The sequence below is a fragment of the Aspergillus lucknowensis genome (assembly GCF_044049455.1).
Source record: "Aspergillus lucknowensis strain CBS 449.75 chromosome Unknown BJX67scaffold_43, whole genome shotgun sequence".
Lineage (NCBI taxonomy): Eukaryota > Fungi > Ascomycota > Eurotiomycetes > Eurotiales > Aspergillaceae > Aspergillus > Aspergillus lucknowensis.
Window position 1 is genome coordinate 230,788 of NW_027263587.1, and position 18,352 is coordinate 249,139.

The following is an 18,352-nucleotide window of genomic DNA, read 5'->3' on the forward strand; positions in this document are numbered from 1 at the left end:
CTCCAGGAAATCAGCCACTTCGCCAAGATGGTCAATGCCTCAGGATCATTTTTTCTCTTACTTGGAGTTAGTGCATTCGAACCAAGGTGGACCAGAAGCGCCAGAATCAAAAGCTTGCTGTGTATTTGCGGGCTAAATATTGGGTGTCCCCAGGCGTCTGAGAAGCCGTGGATGTCGAAGTGGGAGACAGTTCGGACTTCAAGGAACACGTATTGGCCGCGGGGTGGGATCCAGCGCATTTACGGGGTTGTGGTTTATTGGGCCCTGGCATTTCTGTTATAAAGAAACAAGTAGAATCAGGGTAGAAGAAAATCTGACCGAGGATATGGGAAGAAACTACTGAAACGCGGTGGCTACCTGCACTGTACAACAACTGGATCGAGGAGTTCAAGCCCCATCACTATATCTAGTCAAGGGGGGGCAAGTCTCCTTTCCAGATCACAGATTCCCCGATCTTACCTGCATGATAGGCCACTGGAAAACAGGCAAAGTGCCATGCATTCTGGCTCTCCCTTGCCTAGTTACATGATAAGGTCAGGTAGGCTGACTGACCCTGCTGCTGGGTATACTGCATTAACCTTTGGAGTCAGGACTGGCTGTTGCTATTTTGGTCACTCGTGGAATGTTACTACACCGTTATAATTTGTTCCATGTATTTATATCTTCCCCTCCCTTCTCATGCAAGGGGTTGTCGTTCTGTATAAAAATAGTGCAACCTTCACCTTCTCCAAGTCCCAATACTGCAGTGTGAGGGTGCATTCAACTGCCCTCCAGCTCTGAATGACGAGTGGATAGGAATGCCCGAAACTGCACAGGAATTTCTTCCTGAAACTGTATTATCCAACTTAACGTGGTTCCTCTGCCCAGCTATTGCTACTGAGGTCTCCATTCTAGGCGCCGGGTCGGGCCGGGCAGGGTAGATTGAGGCCGATAGGGTTCGATATTCCAGGATTGGTGGGCCTGTGCGTTTCAGTTGCTGATTGAACAATGACCGAGGAGTGGCTAGGATGAAACCTGGGGATGTTCCTACACCGCACCGACAAACTAGTACTTTTGTCGCAGAAAAGCACATCGAGGCCATAGTCAATGAGAGTTCGTCCTTTGGCGCCAACCCCGCCAACGCGACAGCGATGTGACTCTGCGGCGCAGCACTTGCAGCGAGATACTAACCACCACGGGATGGAGGAGCAGCACTCTCAAATCCAGCCTATGTTGCTTTATTTAAACACGCATCAATCCCCCTGCTTTGCACGGGTTCCTTATAATTCCTCTGATCTCTTATTCTGCTGCTATCTTATCCCCAGAGTACAATATTATATAATGGCCGGCACTGAAGGCTTGGAGAGCCTTGGATCTCCCGAACGTGTGGTGCCGTCTGTTGAGATTGCCTCTTCTTACTCCGCGTCTACAGGCAGATTAACCCCTACTTCTGAGGACGGCTTCACTGACCACGCTGGTCGTCGGTCTCTTACTCCAACCACACAGGCAGTCTTTCAAAACTTAACCTTGAGCGACAACTCCGCGAATGGCCGTAATAACGGTGAAGTAGCCGCCGGATTGGCCCCTAGCACGCATACCACCTACAGAGACCTTCACAATGCCACCCCAAGTCCCGCAGGTCCTTCATCCAGAGAACCAAGAGAACGACGACCACAGACACCAACGTCTCCACTAGCAGGTGTAAGCTCCGACCTTGGCAATCTGGCCTTGACAGAATCCCAAGATACGGCAACCGAGGGCTCCGAGGAAGTCCTATCGCTTAGTGACGGCGAGGGAGATGGCAGTGAGTATCTTTACAATATCCGAGGGGAGGAACTTCCCCGGGCGCCTGCCTACGATATTCGACTCCAGCATGCCTTGCGCAACGTGACAGGTCAAATGGCGGACCTCGCGCGAAGCATGGCGAGGCGAGACGAGGCACGCGATACTACAACCAGATTTCATGAGCTTTATCTGCAGACGCTCGCGGCAAGTCGCTTTACGTTTCCGAAAAGTAGGACAGTGGGATTCATTGGTGACTCGGGAGTGGGTAAGTTTGAGGCTTTGTCTAGACAGAGATGAAGGGCTAACAGGGGCCGGCAGGGAAAAGTAGTGTGATCAATTCCATCCTTGATCTAGAGGGTCTCGCTCGTTCGGTGAGTCAACTATTACGCTCGTATATTATATTCTTCTTAGTTTACTTTCGCTTTCACACTCCCGTTGATAAGTCTGGATTGCTTACTTCTTGTCCCACAGAACGGGGATGGCGCAGCTTGCACCACAGTCATTACGGAGTTCCGGAACGTCGATGAGGAGCACCCAAACAATTATACTGTGGAGGCAGACTTTATGGATGATTCCGAGATTCGAGAGCTTCTGGAGGAGCTCTTGTCTGCTGTCAGGAAGTATTACACAGGTGCTTTTCGGGAAGTCACGGAAATAAATGAACAGGAGAAGATTAAGAGTGCTGCAATGAGAGCTTGGGAGACGCTGCGCTCTCTGTTCCCTAACCAGCAACTAGACCTGGATTTTGTTTCGCAAGAGGGTGAGGATGCGGTGGCGCAAATTATAACAAGACTGGAGAATTGGGTGATGGCCGCGCAGGAATTTCGTCCTGGTGGCCGCGACAGTCTCCAGTACTCTGTTGTAGCCAGCCATGCTGATGAATGCATGGATCAGTTGGATAATCTTATGGCTGATTCCCGAGATGGTGATAGACCCGCGTTGTGGCCCTTTGTCAAATTAATCAGGTTTGAAACAGTCCTGGTCCCCCATATACTTCGATGTTGGTCTAACGACTCCAAGGGTGTACCTCAGGTCCCCAGTTCTACGGACTGGCCTGGTCCTCGCAGATCTTCCTGGTGAGTAATTGGCCGTTTTCTGAGAGTGACGGGACGGACTGATGCATAGGAATTTAGGATTCCGTGATTTGAACTATGCTCGAGTAAGAGCAACTGAGTGGTATCTCCGACACAGGTGCGACGAGGTATTCATTGTGAGCACGATATTCCGTTGCACAACGGATGATTCAATTCAGAGTATTATTCGCCGCTGTGCACCAGGTCCACCCATACGGATCGTTTGCACTCGTTCGGAGGCAGGTCTACCTTCATCCTGAGATCCAACATTATCTGACTTTGTTAATTCCAGGATGTGAACGCAAAAGAGACAGCTCGAAATTCCTCCACTACGGACGCTAGGCAGATACGTGATCGTCTGAGCCAAATCGAAGCCCTGGAGAGGAGCATCAGAAGGGTGCGCTCCGACCGACGACGGGCGACAGGAAGAAGAAGTCAGAGTCTTTCTGCAGAACAAACCATTCTCAGGTAAACCGCTTGACACCGGTTGCTTATCATGACTAACACTTTGCCATAGCGATGAAAAGGACGCGCATGAACTGGAGTACGTATCATCTTACATGTCGGACGGATCAAACACCTAAACTGACCGTGCAACTCATAGACTGAAGCGGCTCCTTATGTCAATCCGGAATCGGCGAGTAACTGCAGATTTAACCGAAAAATTATCTCACGATTGGGGCAATCAAACGCGCATATTCTGCGTCAGCAATCGTCTCTATGCAGATAACCGCGCGATGGATTCAGAGCATGCCGATGAATACCTCGCCCTGAGTAACATCAGGGAGCTTCGTCGGTATTGTCAGTCCGTTCCGGCAGACGCGCAGTTTCGCGCCACCGAGTCTTTCCTCCAGAATGAATTACCTGCCACATTGAGATCATTGACCTTGTGGGCGTCGCCTATATCAGATACTGTCCCTGTAAGGCTAGCAGAGACCTTACGCCGGGTGGTAGATGAAGCCGAGGAGACTCTCCGACAGGTATGGCGACCCTTTCTTATTATCCAAGGGGCAAGAGTTTTTTTTTTTTTTTTCTCTTCTGCGTCCAGTTGCACAGTCTAGCTTTAGATGCTGATCTAGAGCATGTCGATACTCATGGCATGTAGACTTTCAATTCGCGTCAGTCTCTTGTTAGTCTTGCACAGAACAGCTTGGAAGACCAGTTTACAGGGTTGATCAAACAAGAAATACGTGAGCATGGTCTTTTTCAGTTTACATTAATTTATGATGCTAACGGAGGTCTAGGTGACTCCCGAAACGACTGGAGAAATGGTGCAATCGAGGCAAGCAGGGACTGGGCAGGGGTAAGGACACTAGAGAAAGCAAATCTCATATAACTCTGGGCCTGATGAGCGTGTCTTCAGTGGCATCATAGTACATACGCTGCCTGGTGCCGTAACTACGGAACTCACGCGACTGCTAAGCAACCGTACCGTTGCTGGAACGAAGAGATCCTGGGCCGTGGGGTCGTGCAACTCTCCAACGGATGGGACAATATGCTTGATGTCCTGGACGACAAGAGAAGAGACCTCAAAGACGAGACATCCAGCCTGTTTGAACGCCTCTGCGACTCCATTGAAGGTTGTAACCCCCTTTTTATTCTCAGATTTCCCTTGAAAGGGGCAAAGCATGGGAAGATTGTTTCGGCTAACGGCGAGTGAAAAAGAAAATGATAACGGACAGGACACTGTGCGAAGCTTGACCGTCAACATCTTGACTCGGCAGAGATGTATGGCTCATGCAATTGACGACTCGTTCAATGACCTGATCCGTGCTACCGAGTATGCCAATCACATTGTCTCTCGGCTTGAACGGATGGCTAACCAACTCTACCAGGAACATAAAGCTTGACGCTATTGGCGGACATGATAGCTCATATATGGCAGGTGTCATGCGGCCAGTGTATAACCTATGCAGGGAGCAATACGGTATGTCTCTCTGGAATTGCCGTCCTGCAAAATCCGTCCTGCTGATTGCTACCTTTGTACAAAATCTAGGCACCGGTAGCGATTCCCGACGCAAACAGACAATGAATCAACGTCTTACATCTTCACCGTTGTTTAACGACTTTGCCGCCAAAATAGAAGGTGACTACAAGGACGTGCTTGAGCGATGTCTCAACCCCCTAATGCAAAAGCTGCGCGATGAGGTTGCAAACGTAATCCATGACATGCGCACGTCTGTTACTGTTGAGGGAGACCAGTCCGAGGCAGGGCAGAATCCCAGACTTGCAGAAGAGCTCAATCGGACAGTCGAGGTTATTCAAGTGGCATTGAGCAATGCGTGTAGGGTGATTAGGGAAGTCGGGGCAGGTAACTGATGATTCAGACTGAATGGATTTATGATTGTATCTGACTAGTTGAATCAATTTTATTTTTTGACATCCTCCCTTTCAGGACGTGAGACGCTGAAAATTAGTGCAGGGATAAATGAATATCGAAGTCTATGCACATGGGTTTCTGGTTTATTTTGATAGCCACAAGACTGGTGAAGCTCTGGTATTTTATCTACAGCACAGGATCGAGGACCTATGTGAAAGAAATGATGCTTGAGAAACCACGACTGGGAAGCCCTAATGAACAGGACACCCCCCTAGAGTACCCATGCAGACCGACAATTTGGGCAAGTAGCACGCGTGGATGCTGCTAGCCAGCTGTTGATGCAAGCAGCGTGATAGTTCACGCCACATCGCGCTTGACACCAAGACAGCGATTCCTCTGCACCATCCAAATCCAACTGGCGAGAGCCCGACAATGGCTCCAGGCAAATTCTACAATCTCCCTCTATTGTTCGCCGGCGAGCACGGACTGTCGGCGAGATTGTCGCTGAATCTTGTGCTCCATGCTCACCATCCTCCGTATTCTCGTCACCACTTTCGTCTTCATCATTCGGTATAGACGCGAAGGTCACACTAACTGAAATCTGGAGCGTCACGTCTCGGCGATCTGTTGTGGTATTAAGTTCTGACTGTATGGAATTTACCAGTTGTTGGATGGCTGTTTGTGTTGTCCCCCGACGCATTCTGCCTGCAACATTGGTCCCAGCATTAGGTCGTCTCGTGTTCCTCTCTCCCACAACTCTTTCAATCTGACCCAAGCGAGCCTCGAACCCATTCAGAGCCTGCCGTACAAGGTCTATTTCAGCTGGGATATTGTTGTTCGCAGGTTGTCTGCTAGAAGGCGATCGGCTCGGAGATGGTCGACTGCTTACAGGTGTCGTATTCGAGCTCGCCCGACGCGAGGGTGTCCTAATAGAAGACGGTGTATTCGAGGCTGTCCTGCCAGTACTCGACCTCATTCTTCTGGCCCGCTCCCTTGCAGCGGTAGAGTCCAGAAACCGTTGCACCTTTCCCTGCCACTCGCAAACGAGGCTAGAAGCTTGGTTCTGGTGCCATCGCGTGCAGAGTACGTTCACCGCAATGTGCTCCAGATAAACATCAATGTTCCTTCCAGCATAGAAGCGCTCAGTTCCTATGTCTAGATAGTGTACAGCCTTTTGGCGGCTGTGTGCGTTGGTCGGGAGATGGCAGCGGCGGCCTTTTGTACGGGCGAAACCAACACACCAATGCTCTTCTTCGGGGTACAGACTGAGAATTGTCGAGAGATGGGGGCGCGAAGGGGTTTGGCTGGAAGGCATGATAGACCGATGCTGGAAAGCGGCGCACGCGCGAAAATGATTGGAAATATAACAGGATTGTGAGATAGAGTTGATGCGAAGCTACTTGCTAGTAGCAAAGTGAATGTTACTCGAAACCTGATAAGATATGTTAAGACCAAGGGCCGCGTGGTGATTCTTGGGACTATATACTGCCGCAGATTACAAGCTGGCTGTAGCCTGGGGAGTACCAAGCATAATGAAATTTAGTGAGGTGATCGGGGTGGCACAGTGCAGGAAACCAGCCTCTATTTTCGGAGATCGATTGGCTACCAAACCTCCATGCAACTTATCTGCGCCGCAAAAGCCTTCTGAGTGTTGGATCAGATGCTCGACATCGGCGGCTATACGTTTAGTCTCAGTGGCCACTAATAAAGATGGTGCGATGAGCTTGCAGGGGTTACCCCCTCCATATTGCTTTTCGCGGGGGCTAAAGATAGGAGACCCCCCTCCTTGAACACTGTGGGAAAGGCACGATAGTCCAGAGGGATCTAGATGGCCTGGTCATGGTTACGGAACTGTCAGGTTTTCGACCCTGCATCTTGATCTACTCAAGGCGCATGTTGTGGGAGCAAAACTCTTGGACACTCTGTTTCAAGGTCCATCGGCGCTATTGTCGAGAAAAACCGGTCCTCCGCGCAGTATGCAGCCAGGTGGTACCCTCCTAGTGAAGTGATAGAGGACGTACGTGTATCAATCATGGCTGATTGGGCGGATGCTGCCAACATTCCGCAGCCTTTCCTGCTGAGGCTTGCTTCCAGGCTGTTGGACCAGCAAGGTAGATCGAAGTCGTCTATTGAAGGCTTCAAGTATTACAGCCACCCTAACAAGGATAATAAAATGCTAGAAAATACTAGCACGAATCATTGTTGTCTACATTTGGTCCAAAATGTGATCCTTTAACTTATATACTGTTCCTTCTGTAACACATGATAGTGTGAACAGTTGTAACGTTTGGTATGCTTTACTTGTAGTTTGCTCAAGGGACACACACCCAAGCTCCAGATAATCACTCCGCTATAGGTAGAAGCTGGGAGTCATCACCCTGAGGTAGAAGCAGCTGCTGATGCCCTCAAGAGCGGTCACATTTGAAGGCATCTGCACAAGCCCAACCGAGGGGAAAAGCGGAGAAAAGGAAAAGAAAAGCTTGCACTGCCACAGTTCCCCCAGGCTCGTCAATTATTGGCAATTTGCATACCATGAGGTCATGCATGGCTTCCTGTTGGACAGCACAGCCACAGCGACGTGTCTCTGGGGGCTCTGTTATCACCATTAAATATCAGCCGCCTCCTCCATCCTCATATTCTACAGCCTTGGGGAGTCTGGATTGCTTGAGGAATATATTGGGTTTGAAACAGCAATTGGCAATCATGTGCTTCTATAACCAGAAGCGATTCTCCTGCGGGGATTATTCTTGGGCGGAATTCGTCCATCACTGCAGCTTTGAGGAACGGCTCGGAGAAGCCTGTGGGATGAAGCTGGTCTACAGGACCGTGCCCGAAGCTACGAAATGCAGACTTTGCGAGAAGATCGAGGCAAAGGACCGCCGACGCAGCGCGGAAATGAATAGACTGGCGCGGTGGAAGAGAGAGGGAGGGACCATGGTTGCCTCAATGGACAGAGGCCAGGCGATGATCATTGAACTCGAGAGAGAGATCCGTGAGCTAGAGCGCCAGAGAGTTGAGAAACGCTGCAGTCTCGTCGGGCCAAACGATACAGATCCCGTCGAAAAACCTTGTACGGATTCTGGATATGCTTCTGCTAATCCGTACCCAAAGGTTACGGACGATAAAGATCAAGTACCCGCGGACATTGAGACGAGAACAGAATATTCGGATGCGTCGACAGTGGCAGGGTTCAAGAATGAAACCTTTATATACGAGCTAGTCGATGACTTGTTTGGGAAGATTGCACCATTAGCATTGAGCGACGAGGTAATGAGGAGGATCACCGATCTCCTGCCGGAGATCCTGAAATCGTTTGCTCTGCGGATTGGATACAAGGCGCCAACTCAAATACATCGGGATGTGATGTATTTCATCCATAGGAATCGCCAGTAAGCCTTCTACCTTCCCTGCGATTGGGATGTGTGCTGACTGAGATAGTAAAATGGCAGCATCCTTCCGAGATAAATATTGCGAGGAAGGAACCACGCTTGATGATATTGCCCGTGATGCACCCAAGAAACCTTTGCATGAGCTTGTCTACGAATGGCTTCGGTCCGTCGATGACCATGCAGAGGCTGTGTTTGAGATGCCTGAAATACCAGAAAACGAAGACGACGAGGAAGAATGCACGCCCATTGATCTTGAAACCTATCGAAAATCCGTCTTCCGGTCGCCTGCATACAAATGGCTTGTCGTGAGGCTATCTGGAGAGGCATATCTAGATACCACAGAAGCGGATGTTTTGAAGCGGATTAGACGAAAAATTGGCATTTCTCTGCCACCTCCGCGCAACGTCAGTAGAAAGGCGTCGTCAGAGGACTATCTGGTAATATTGGAGTTCGACTGGGATCTGATAAGCTTCATTAAGGAGCAGAAATATGAGGTAACCGCTGTGGAGGCCGTGGAGAGAGCCATCACTATAACCGGCTCGACTACCCACGCCCAAGCTTTGACCTGCTTACAATATCTTCGCCAAACATGGCCAATTTCTGGAGCATATACTGCTCAACTGGTCAAGGACTTGCTCAGCAGCGATCCTGGTCTTACAATTATACGTAAGTTTGAACTTTGGGGTCCTGAATCGCACTCCTAATCGAACCTTCCTAGGAACCTTGCCGGATAAATCAACGCTCACGGGATGCTTCAGAGAATCCAAATACATATTTTATGCTCGGGGCCCGAGAGATCTTGTCATTGAACTCTGTGAACAGCTTGCATGGCTTGGGGCCGCACTTCGCTCCTCGCCCACCGATGAAGGTGTTGCATATTCCGTGCCGTATATTCTCAGCATCCATCCACCCCGGATCCCTATACCCCAGAGCGTGTCTAGAGAGAAGGCTGTTTTTTGTAGAATTGGCTTTCGAATTGATCAAATCCCAAATTCTGGTTTGGCTTTGGCAGGTGAGTGCTGGCACAACCTGTTCCAGAATCCTGTTATTGTCAAGGGCTTTCCCATCCCATATCGACCGGAGAGAAACACAGGGTTGCAAATTCCTCTCTCTATTATGTCTACACTGGCACAAGCTGAGAGAATAACTTTATATGATGGAAAGCTCTATATCAAGGGATTCTCAGTGGTTCTGGTTCCAACTAAATGCGTCGGAGAGTTTGTATTCTGGCACATGCTATTTAACAGATGTGGTGATCGCATATCTTACTCGGATACCAGGATAGCGAAGCTCCCCGGCTTATATCCTGAAGGCCTGACTATTGGCGATATTTCCAACAGAAGACATGTCGTTGGATGGTGTTCACATGCTGTCGATCATACAGGTAAGCATCCTACCGTAAAAGCTGGTGATTACTTGCTAAATCCTGCTCTCCTAAGGCTCGCCAGCGGCAAGTTACGACATTAACTGGTCCGGGCTCGGACGACCAGATGCTGGATGTAACTTTGAGAAAGTCTCCATAACCCGTGGGAAGTTAATCACAGGGTCTATATCCGCTGTCATTGGCCTGAAGGACAAGCCATTACACCTGCCGGTCGATAGCTATGTTGCACAGATTCTATGGATTGCGAAGAAATACGTGACATTATACGACGTAGCTGACCGGAGAGCATGGCTTGTCGATGGTGCCAGCACCTTGCTCCATCTTGTTAGGGCATCACTGAGAGAGAACCAGACGGATGATGCCTATGACTCTTTCCTGCCCCCATCGCTTGTTGAAGCACCACAAACGCACCGTGAAAAAGCAGCCTCAGTCTGGGTTCTTTGTAACTTGTCAAATAGGAAACTTCCATTGTATGCTCAAACGGGGGACAACGACAACCCAGTCTCAGCGGGCAGAGCTCGCAACGATTCTTTCCGAGATCGAGTGAATCAGATATACCATGTACTAGAACAGATATTCGACCATCAACTGCAGATAAATGTGGACCTAGCCAACGCTTTCCGTCCGGAGCCCTCCCCACAGCGTCTGGAAGGCTTTGATTTCATGGATATCGCGACCGACGAAGATCAGTTTTGGTCCCGTGGAGCCGCACCCGAGCCCGGCGTTGGATGGCCCAGCCTAATTCGTTCAGTTCACGCTATCACATTATTTGGCCGTGGATTTGGCCAGCTTATCCGACCTGCGAGTCCTGACGATGTCTGTCCTCGGTGGACTGAGGTACCAAAGGGAAAGGACCTCCTGGCCACCTGTGTCTCACGTATCAGCAATATAATTAGACGCAAGGGAAACATGGAGATCCATCCCTGGCGCCTTGTCGAGGATGTCTTTTGGCACCATTCCGACAAGACCTTTGAGCAATGCAAGGGTCAAAACAAGAATCCAGATATGTGTTGTGATCGAACCCAAGTTCTTGTTTCAACCTCGGACCTGCATCAGTATAGTTCAAGCCTGAAGAGTCCTCCTGGGCTGGAAGTTCATGGTGCGGTCATCTTTGGCGCAGCTGAGAAACTTCGCCCGATCCTTGAGGAAGAGATGAGTGCCTCTACCAACTACGGGTCAAGTACGCCAGGGCGTACGGAGTATATCTCTGTCGATAGTGGCATCGGGCAAAGTGTGGAAACCTCACCTACCCCCGAAGACAGCTGTGTAGCTACAGAAAGGCGGAAGAGGCCATTCAAGCCTGAAATCGGCCCAGTCGATAACAGCCGTCTTTCGTCATGCAGCTCCGATTCAAGCTGCATCAACCCACAAAGACTCCCTCTGGACGGAGAGGACAAGGATGACGACGCTTGTGGAATTTGTATGACGCGATCTAAGCGAATGAAGAAAGACCAGCGATCTCTGCGTGCCGAGACACCGAGCTTCGCCCTCATGCCAATACCGTCACCACAGCATCTTACTCTCCCCCCCACAACCTGTCCTCCAGAAACAGAATACAGAGTTGGATGGATCTGTGCCTTGAAGGCCGAGTATGACGCCGCTCTTAAGATGTTCGACGAATCCTATGGACGAGGGTTTGGCCATGGCCCGGATAACAACATCTACACACTGGGTCGAATAGGGGAACACAAAGTCGTCGCCTCCTGCCTTCCTCTGAGCAGGTATGGGACTAGTTCCGCAGCAATCGTTGCAACGCGCATGATGAACAAATTCCCCAACATAAAAATTGGCCTTATGGTTGGCATTGGCGGTGGGATACCGAATAAAGCGGCCGATATCCGCCTTGGTGATGTGGTCGTCAGCAAACCCAGCGGGACCCATGGAGGTGTGGTCCAATATGACCTGGGAAAAGCCACGACAGATGGCTTCACGTGTACTGGGTCCCTCAACGCTCCTCCCGAAATCGTCCTCGCGGCGCTTAATTTTATGCCCGCGCATGGGTCGATCTTTGGAGCGCATTTGGAGTCCCAGTACCCAGGGAGGGACCAGGATATTCTCTACGAGCAAATCCCTACAAACCCCTCCAGTGAGTCCTGCAATTCAATGCAGCAGGTAGCTCGAGATCCTCGAGATCCAGAAGGTCCACGAGTATTCTATGGAACGATTGTGTCCGGGAACGCCGTGGTCAAGGACGCTAACATAAGGGATATGCTATACACGAAGCACGGTGCGCTATGCTGTGAAATGGAGGCTGCGGGCTTGATGAATAGTACTTTCCCTTGTGTTGTTATCCGAGGCATCTCCGACTACGCGGATTCGCATAAGAATGATATATGGATCGAGTACGCAGCCAGCGCGGCGGCGCAGTATGCGAGGGAGTTTCTTTACACTGTTCCATTGATGTTATAGCTTTTTTTGATACCCTTACAAGTTAAGCCGAAGTTGGTTAGGACTGCGTTTCTCTTATTATCACTTTGTACACTATATTTGTCCAGGGTGACAGCATGTAGCACTACTATACTATAAATATACTGTCAATATCTCCTGGGCTATTTTACTGTAGAGCTTTATATAGCTTGTTGATAAGGCCCTATGCGATGCGAATAACCTTCCAAGTTTTGAAACAGTGACTGTGGGATGAGTTGCCTATACTATTTCTTACAGCTTTGGTCCCTTTATAAGTCATAAGTACCTGAAAGCTTGCTCTTATAAATACATGGCCTGCTTCTCTTTCCCGACTTGTCCGGATGTGGCCTAGAGGAGCCCTAACTTCCGCTATCCCATAGTCAATCAGGCTCTTGCCCTTTTCCTCCTGGCTTTCATCAGCACGTTATACTGCCTTGAGTCTTTTTCAGCTTTTGGCGAAATTATTTTTCCCTGTTTTTGTCAGTAGCTTCATGAATATTGGAGGAGACCTTACCATTGGAATCATTGAAAACCGAGATGCGCTTCTCCGTGATCGTATCCCTCCGGTGCGTCAAGAATTGGGCATTGGAAACCCATGCTGGATGGATAGTATATAGTATTCAATTTCTCGGGGGATAATGGTATTCTGTTGGCTGTCGACGGAGGGCCCCGAAGTGACTTGCTCAAGTTAACGGATGGACAACGTAGTATAAGAAGGGTCTGGATATCTCTAATCAGAACCAATTGATTTGTCTTTCTCGAGACGATAGCGATATGCATTCGAGGGTCTTTGGTTTCATACTCCCACAGTGTCTGTTCCGCTCCAAGCAGCATGTCCGACCATAGTTGGACCGTAGCTCCCTCTGCTTTGGCACCTGGTTGTCAATGGGTCAGAAATCAAACTGTATGATGGCCAATTATATTAAAGGACTGCAGGCGAAATGTCTGGCCGCAATCGGCGGGAAAAGTCAGGATAGAGACAGAGAATACGATGCATTGCAGCTTGTAGAATAAGAAGGTCTAAAGGAATTAGTCCACAGACATAGTGGATACGGCCACTCTCGTTTATCAGACCTTTATTTGTATCAAAACCAAAAGCGTATTCCCTTCCGTTGTATTGGCGAAGGGTTGCTTTGGGTGATGTTGACTTACTCCTCTCTCTATCCCCTGGATCAAAGCTTGGGAACTCCCGGTCTAACCTCATAACTACAACGTTAACTGTAGAGTAAGGGTGCCTTACAAGGTTCTCGGAAAGTGGATTACATCCAAACCGCGATCGTTGTTTTGGACGCAAAGGATCAGGAGGGATGCTCCATTATTCACATCCACCAGTAGCAATCCACACTGCTCCTGCATGAGAAGCAATCTTAGGTTCATACAAGGCCCTACAATTGGCTGGATCGTATGAAAAAGCAGCCCCCACTTCCATTATGGTCAACCGATGCCAGGGTAATTATTTCTGAGCTGAGTCTTCTTGATGATAAAAGCTGGATGTCTGTCCCTCCGGGACGTGTGCATCCATATTTACTGCAACCACGATCTAATTACTCGCTCGCATTGTCATTGTAATTCGCTCTACTATAAACCCCTAAGGACGAGACTATGGTTAAGCCAATAACTGTCTGGATGACGCGTAAGTCAAGCCTGGGATTAATATCTTAATCAATAATACTCATCTCTTCCTCTAGCCCCAGGCCCGAACCCATGGAAAGTGATAACTATCCTCAACGAGCTAGAAATCCCCTACGAAATCCACTCCTTCAAATTCGACGACGTCAAGAAGCCGCCGTACATAGACATCAATCCCAACGGACGAGTTCCCGCAATCGTAGACCCTAACACGGACTTGACCCTTTGGGAGTCCGGCGCCATTATCCAGTATCTCGAGGACGTCTACGACAAAGAGAATAAACTTACCTACACCTCGCTAAAGGAGAAACACTTGCTTAACCAGTGGCTCCATTTCCAGATGAGTGGGCAGGGACCGTATTTTGGGCAGGCCTCCTGGTACCTACAACTTTCTACTGACTCAACCCTTTCCTTCCTCCGTGTCACTGAGGTTGTACTAATATACAAACACCCTGTAGGTTTAACATCCTACACCACGAAAAACTGCCCTCTGCAATCGAGCGCTACGAAAAAGAAGTCCACCGCATCCTCGGCGTGCTAAACACCGCGCTCGAAAACCGCACCTGGCTCGTCGGCGACAAGTGTACCTTTGCTGATCTGGCATTCTTGCCCTGGAATACGCACGTGGGTATAATCCTTAGAATGCCCGAGGGAGAGGACCCGTTGGACCCGTATCCCAATGTCCAGGCGTGGCAGGGGCGTATGCAGTCTCGTAAGTCGTGGAAGGACGCTATGCGGATGAGGGATAGGCTCATGGGTGAGCAGGGGCTCACCCCGATTGGGATGCCGAAGGGAGTGAATAATATGAAGGAATATGAGGAGTTTATTGAGAGCCAAGCGGCTTAAGGGTTGAGTTCATTGCGGATGGTATCGCTGTGGATAACATTACTCTGTTCAAGTTGCGTAGATATGGTCCTACCTCTCCTCTCAGCGCCCACATATATATTGCTGAGCTGCCTACGTTCCCGTCGGTTCAACAGAACAGGCGTGACACCACCCAAATGAGTTCCAACCTTTTCCTGCTCCAGATACATAACTCTCCTCCCAGACAAGTCCATTGAATCACGCGAGGAGAACGTCTCACTTAGGGAACGAGGAGGCGGCAACTGTGACCCGCCAGCCTCCTTGCCAATAAAGACGAATGGTAACAATACGAGGAAGGTGCGACTGAGCAACGAACATCTCAAGGAACCAGGAAGTGGTGGTCGTCTTGGTCCACGAGTGCTGGACACTGTCGAAGCTCTGCAGACTTAGCATATTGCTTAGTGCCTTCTCACATCAAATAATCACATCTCTCAGCTTACTCTGCATCAATCTACAGCATGCGCACCAGTTCTGGTGACAGCTCCTCTCTGGGTTCGAATGACTGGCTTCAGGACTCAGTGAGCAAGAGGCGTCGGCATGCAATGTACTTCTACCGACCTCCTATCTGGCGTTATAGCTCGTTGCAAGATGAAAGCTCGTCACCCAGCATGTCCGAGGATCTTAATGGTGGCGACGAACAATCTGAAAAGGATTCTTCCTATACATCTGTATATTTGGCGGGTCAGCAGGTCGCTTCTCATGCAGGAGCCGACGCCGCTCCCTTTGAGACCCTAGATTCTGACTCGGAATATGAGACCCCTCTTCTGGTGAGTTCCTGCTGAATAAAATTGACACACTATGGATACCAAACCGTTGAAGGACGCCAGGGCGGGTGGCGGCGAATCGGCCTCTCCTGACTTTCGATGCTCCACTGAGACACTCCTGGAATCTTTCCATCAAACTAAGCCAGTCTTTTGCACTCGTCTGCGGTCCTACAAGGATATACGCTTGGGGACAGGAGAACAATGGGCCATACAGGAAGGGTCCTTGGTCATCGGACTTGCCCCAGAATATACCGTCCTGGATAATCATGAGAGAAGAATGGATGAATTTGAGGTTGCTCGTGGCGATGTATATGTGGTTTGCTCCTTGTACGCTGACCTGTGGGCACTTTGCGCAAAGCTGTCGTTCGAAAGCTCGCCCGAAGTGGGTGATCACAGGCGGCTTGCCTTCCTTCCGTTGTGTTCAGTGACATTGGCACTGAACTACAGCGCTTTCGTCCAACGAAGCACTGGATGCTCTCAAGGCTCTGGGCGGCATGGGGACAAATATCCTGGGAATGGCCGTCCCGTCACGCCACTTCGACGCTCACACAGTCTTACGGCGAGCAAGCAAATATTTCCGGCCCACCGCACTCAGACTTCAACACCCTTGGCCATTCAGAACATTTTTCAAACCTTTACATTGAAACACATAGATGGTGATTTTGTACCGCTTGACTCTACCCTGGAGTCTGTATTATCGCCCTTGACTAGCAGACGTCGACGGCTGCTAGGCAGAATAGGACAAGGGAAGTCTCCTTCGAAAGTTCGCAATAGTGGCATGCAGCAGGGGAATTATCACAATGGCCTGGATTCATCGTTGTTATCAGCTTGTCGCAGGATGCGCTCTCAACCGAGTATTAAGCGAATGTGTAAGGAGCGACAAAATTCCGCGCCCAGCGGCAGCCAGGCGCTTAGATGGTTGTTGAGGAAGTAGAGTATTACTTCTCCACGATGCTTGTTGGCCCAAAGTCAGTCTATGTGCCCCTGTGGCTTACATCACCGTCTGCGTTGCCAAGAGGAATGGGACAAGGTGACATGAATAGACAGATAGGAATTTATAGGGAATCGAGTACCTGATAAGGTATATGCGAATATACCTGACTTTAAACGAGCCTGGATTTACCCCGCCGTCAATCAATGAACTCATCCTCGTACGAGCGGCGGTCATCTTTCGACTCCGCCATAACAGTACAGTTCGATTTCCTCGCACTTGCCATGTTGCGATGGGAGTTCTATGCGGTGAAGGCTCAGAGTCTTTAGCCCAGCAGACTGCATCAGATCAAAGAACACGCCCTCGCTTTCATGCCGCCTTTTCAAAGCCACGAGGATAAGAGCGCCTGGGAATGACTTGATGAGTCGACCAAGCACCGACACCAAGGCCGGTAGACTGTCAGCATTGTAGGTACAGTCCGAGACGAGAACTAGGTCAATGGAAGGCCCATCAAAGAAATCGTCAGGGAGCTTATCTTCCCAGTCGAGTGGCCGGTACTGGAGGCTTGATAAGCGCGCTGGCCGAGCAGCGGCAATGTTCTTTGTTACGATCTCCTTGACCTCGGGTAGATCTGTAAGTAAAACGGAGCATTGGTGCAAGAGGCTAGCTAAAGCAATCCCGACGATGCCGCAGCCTGAGCCTAGCTCTATTACATGGAGAGGAGTATTGCGTTCACTGCGTAGCAGCCTCTGTAAAGCTTTGTTGGATTGCAGTTGGTCCCCAGTGATTAATTGCTGGAGATAAATGACTGAAGCAATTGCTGCATCCCTGGACAGCGACAAAGTACGTAATCAGAAGGGTGAAAGAAGGACCTCCGGAGATTACAGCCTCACCAGATATGCCGGGCAATGCTATTCCCTGTCTCCTCCCACACGCTGAGCCTTGTGGTCTGATTTATGCTGAAGCGTCTTTCGATCAGTTTTTCACTGACTGGCGAATGCGGACCCCCAAATGCTGCACTCCAGCCTGATATGATGAGCGGAATCTCGTGTTGATCGAGCAACGAGTCTGGGCCAGCGGACTGTGAATCGCAGGGTTTAACTTCCAGAATCATGGGTTGTTCGGCAAGACGAACGGGAAGCGGTCTCATTGAGATCGGGAGCTCACGCTTGCCTCCCTGCCATTGTAGCCGTCCCCGACATAGGATCTTTCCGTCGCTCGCAAGACGGAGTGTAACAAGTAAATCCTCATCCTGTGCGAGGAAAGCATCACCCAAGTCAGTCGTTATGCAGATTAATGCAGAGACAGTCAGGGCTCCGATTTTCTGTTTCTGCAACCTGGGGGTTTTGAGAAAACGAATATAATAAACCATGGCTCTCAATGCATGTTTCTTTGTGCCTGGAGGAATGCTCGAGATCAAATGGCAGGTTGGTTGGCTCGTGGCTGTGGGCTGACTAAGCTCGCATTGATGACATCGTTGCCTCATCCGGGAGTACACAGGTCATGTGCACCTTGAAAAATCTCGGGCGCACGCTACGTACTTCTTGGCACGCGCAAGGGGCGTCTGATCTTATAAATACAATACAGCATACCTTGAAATTCAATCTTAATTTTCATCCCTAATTATTTTGGTTCCTGATCTCTACCTTTCAGAGCTTACGTTTTAACCACTTGCTAATCAGTTATTAACTGCTTGGCCACTAAAAGAAATATGGATTCACAAGACTTTTTATTTGACTTTGATCAAAATGAAGATGGTTCTTTAAATAATAATTTGATTGAGGTAAGGTTTCTCCTTCAAGTCAAGTACTTACTAACCATTTTGTAA

At 49.5% G+C, this 18,352-nt stretch overlaps 6 protein-coding genes across 6 annotated transcripts; 4 read left to right on the forward strand and 2 right to left on the reverse strand.

Annotated features, from left to right (window-relative positions):
- Positions 1 to 1,320: 1,320 nt before the first annotated feature.
- Positions 1,321 to 5,156, forward strand: BJX67DRAFT_374065 (uncharacterized protein; the record flags this gene model as incomplete). Its single annotated transcript, XM_071031494.1, has 14 exons — positions 1,321 to 1,463; positions 1,569 to 2,029; positions 2,083 to 2,135; positions 2,236 to 2,729; positions 2,785 to 2,840; positions 2,898 to 3,076; positions 3,130 to 3,305; positions 3,355 to 3,381; positions 3,442 to 3,817; positions 3,943 to 4,140; positions 4,201 to 4,417; positions 4,503 to 4,617; positions 4,673 to 4,764; positions 4,834 to 5,156. The coding sequence occupies 14 exons, from the start codon at positions 1,321 to 1,323 to the stop codon at positions 5,154 to 5,156; spliced, it is 2,910 nt and encodes a 969-aa protein (XP_070883201.1).
- A 166-nt stretch (positions 5,157 to 5,322) lies between these two features.
- Positions 5,323 to 6,582, reverse strand: BJX67DRAFT_361994 (uncharacterized protein). The gene has a single exon (XM_071029941.1). It carries the CDS (start codon positions 6,470 to 6,472, stop codon positions 5,429 to 5,431), a length of 1,044 nt encoding a protein of 347 aa, XP_070883202.1. The 5' UTR covers positions 6,473 to 6,582; the 3' UTR covers positions 5,323 to 5,428.
- Positions 6,583 to 7,807: 1,225 nt separating this feature from the next.
- Positions 7,808 to 12,479, forward strand: BJX67DRAFT_228377 (5'-methylthioadenosine/S-adenosylhomocysteine nucleosidase family protein). The gene is made up of 4 exons (XM_071025871.1): positions 7,808 to 8,546; positions 8,596 to 9,212; positions 9,265 to 9,930; positions 9,986 to 12,479. The coding sequence occupies exons 1-4, from the start codon at positions 7,861 to 7,863 to the stop codon at positions 12,337 to 12,339; spliced, it is 4,323 nt and encodes a 1,440-aa protein (XP_070883203.1). The 5' UTR covers positions 7,808 to 7,860; the 3' UTR covers positions 12,340 to 12,479.
- Positions 12,480 to 13,931: 1,452 nt separating this feature from the next.
- On the forward strand, positions 13,932 to 14,811 carry BJX67DRAFT_390180 (glutathione S-transferase family protein; the record flags this gene model as incomplete). The annotated part of the gene is made up of 3 exons (XM_071034599.1): positions 13,932 to 13,969; positions 14,025 to 14,343; positions 14,424 to 14,811. The coding sequence occupies exons 1-3, from the start codon at positions 13,939 to 13,941 to the stop codon at positions 14,809 to 14,811; spliced, it is 738 nt and encodes a 245-aa protein (XP_070883204.1). The 5' UTR covers positions 13,932 to 13,938.
- A 71-nt stretch (positions 14,812 to 14,882) lies between these two features.
- On the forward strand, positions 14,883 to 16,527 carry BJX67DRAFT_390182 (uncharacterized protein; the record flags this gene model as incomplete). Its single annotated transcript, XM_071034600.1, has 2 exons — positions 14,883 to 15,596; positions 15,649 to 16,527. Exons 1-2 carry the CDS (start codon positions 15,288 to 15,290, stop codon positions 16,525 to 16,527), a joined length of 1,188 nt encoding a protein of 395 aa, XP_070883205.1. The 5' UTR covers positions 14,883 to 15,287.
- A 115-nt stretch (positions 16,528 to 16,642) lies between these two features.
- Positions 16,643 to 17,939, reverse strand: BJX67DRAFT_228390 (protein N-lysine methyltransferase family protein). The gene is made up of 2 exons (XM_071025872.1): positions 17,418 to 17,939; positions 16,643 to 17,352 (listed from the first exon to the last, which is right to left on the reverse strand). Exons 1-2 carry the CDS (start codon positions 17,894 to 17,896, stop codon positions 16,758 to 16,760), a joined length of 1,074 nt encoding a protein of 357 aa, XP_070883206.1. The 5' UTR covers positions 17,897 to 17,939; the 3' UTR covers positions 16,643 to 16,757.
- Between the last annotated feature and the right edge of the window lie 413 nt (positions 17,940 to 18,352).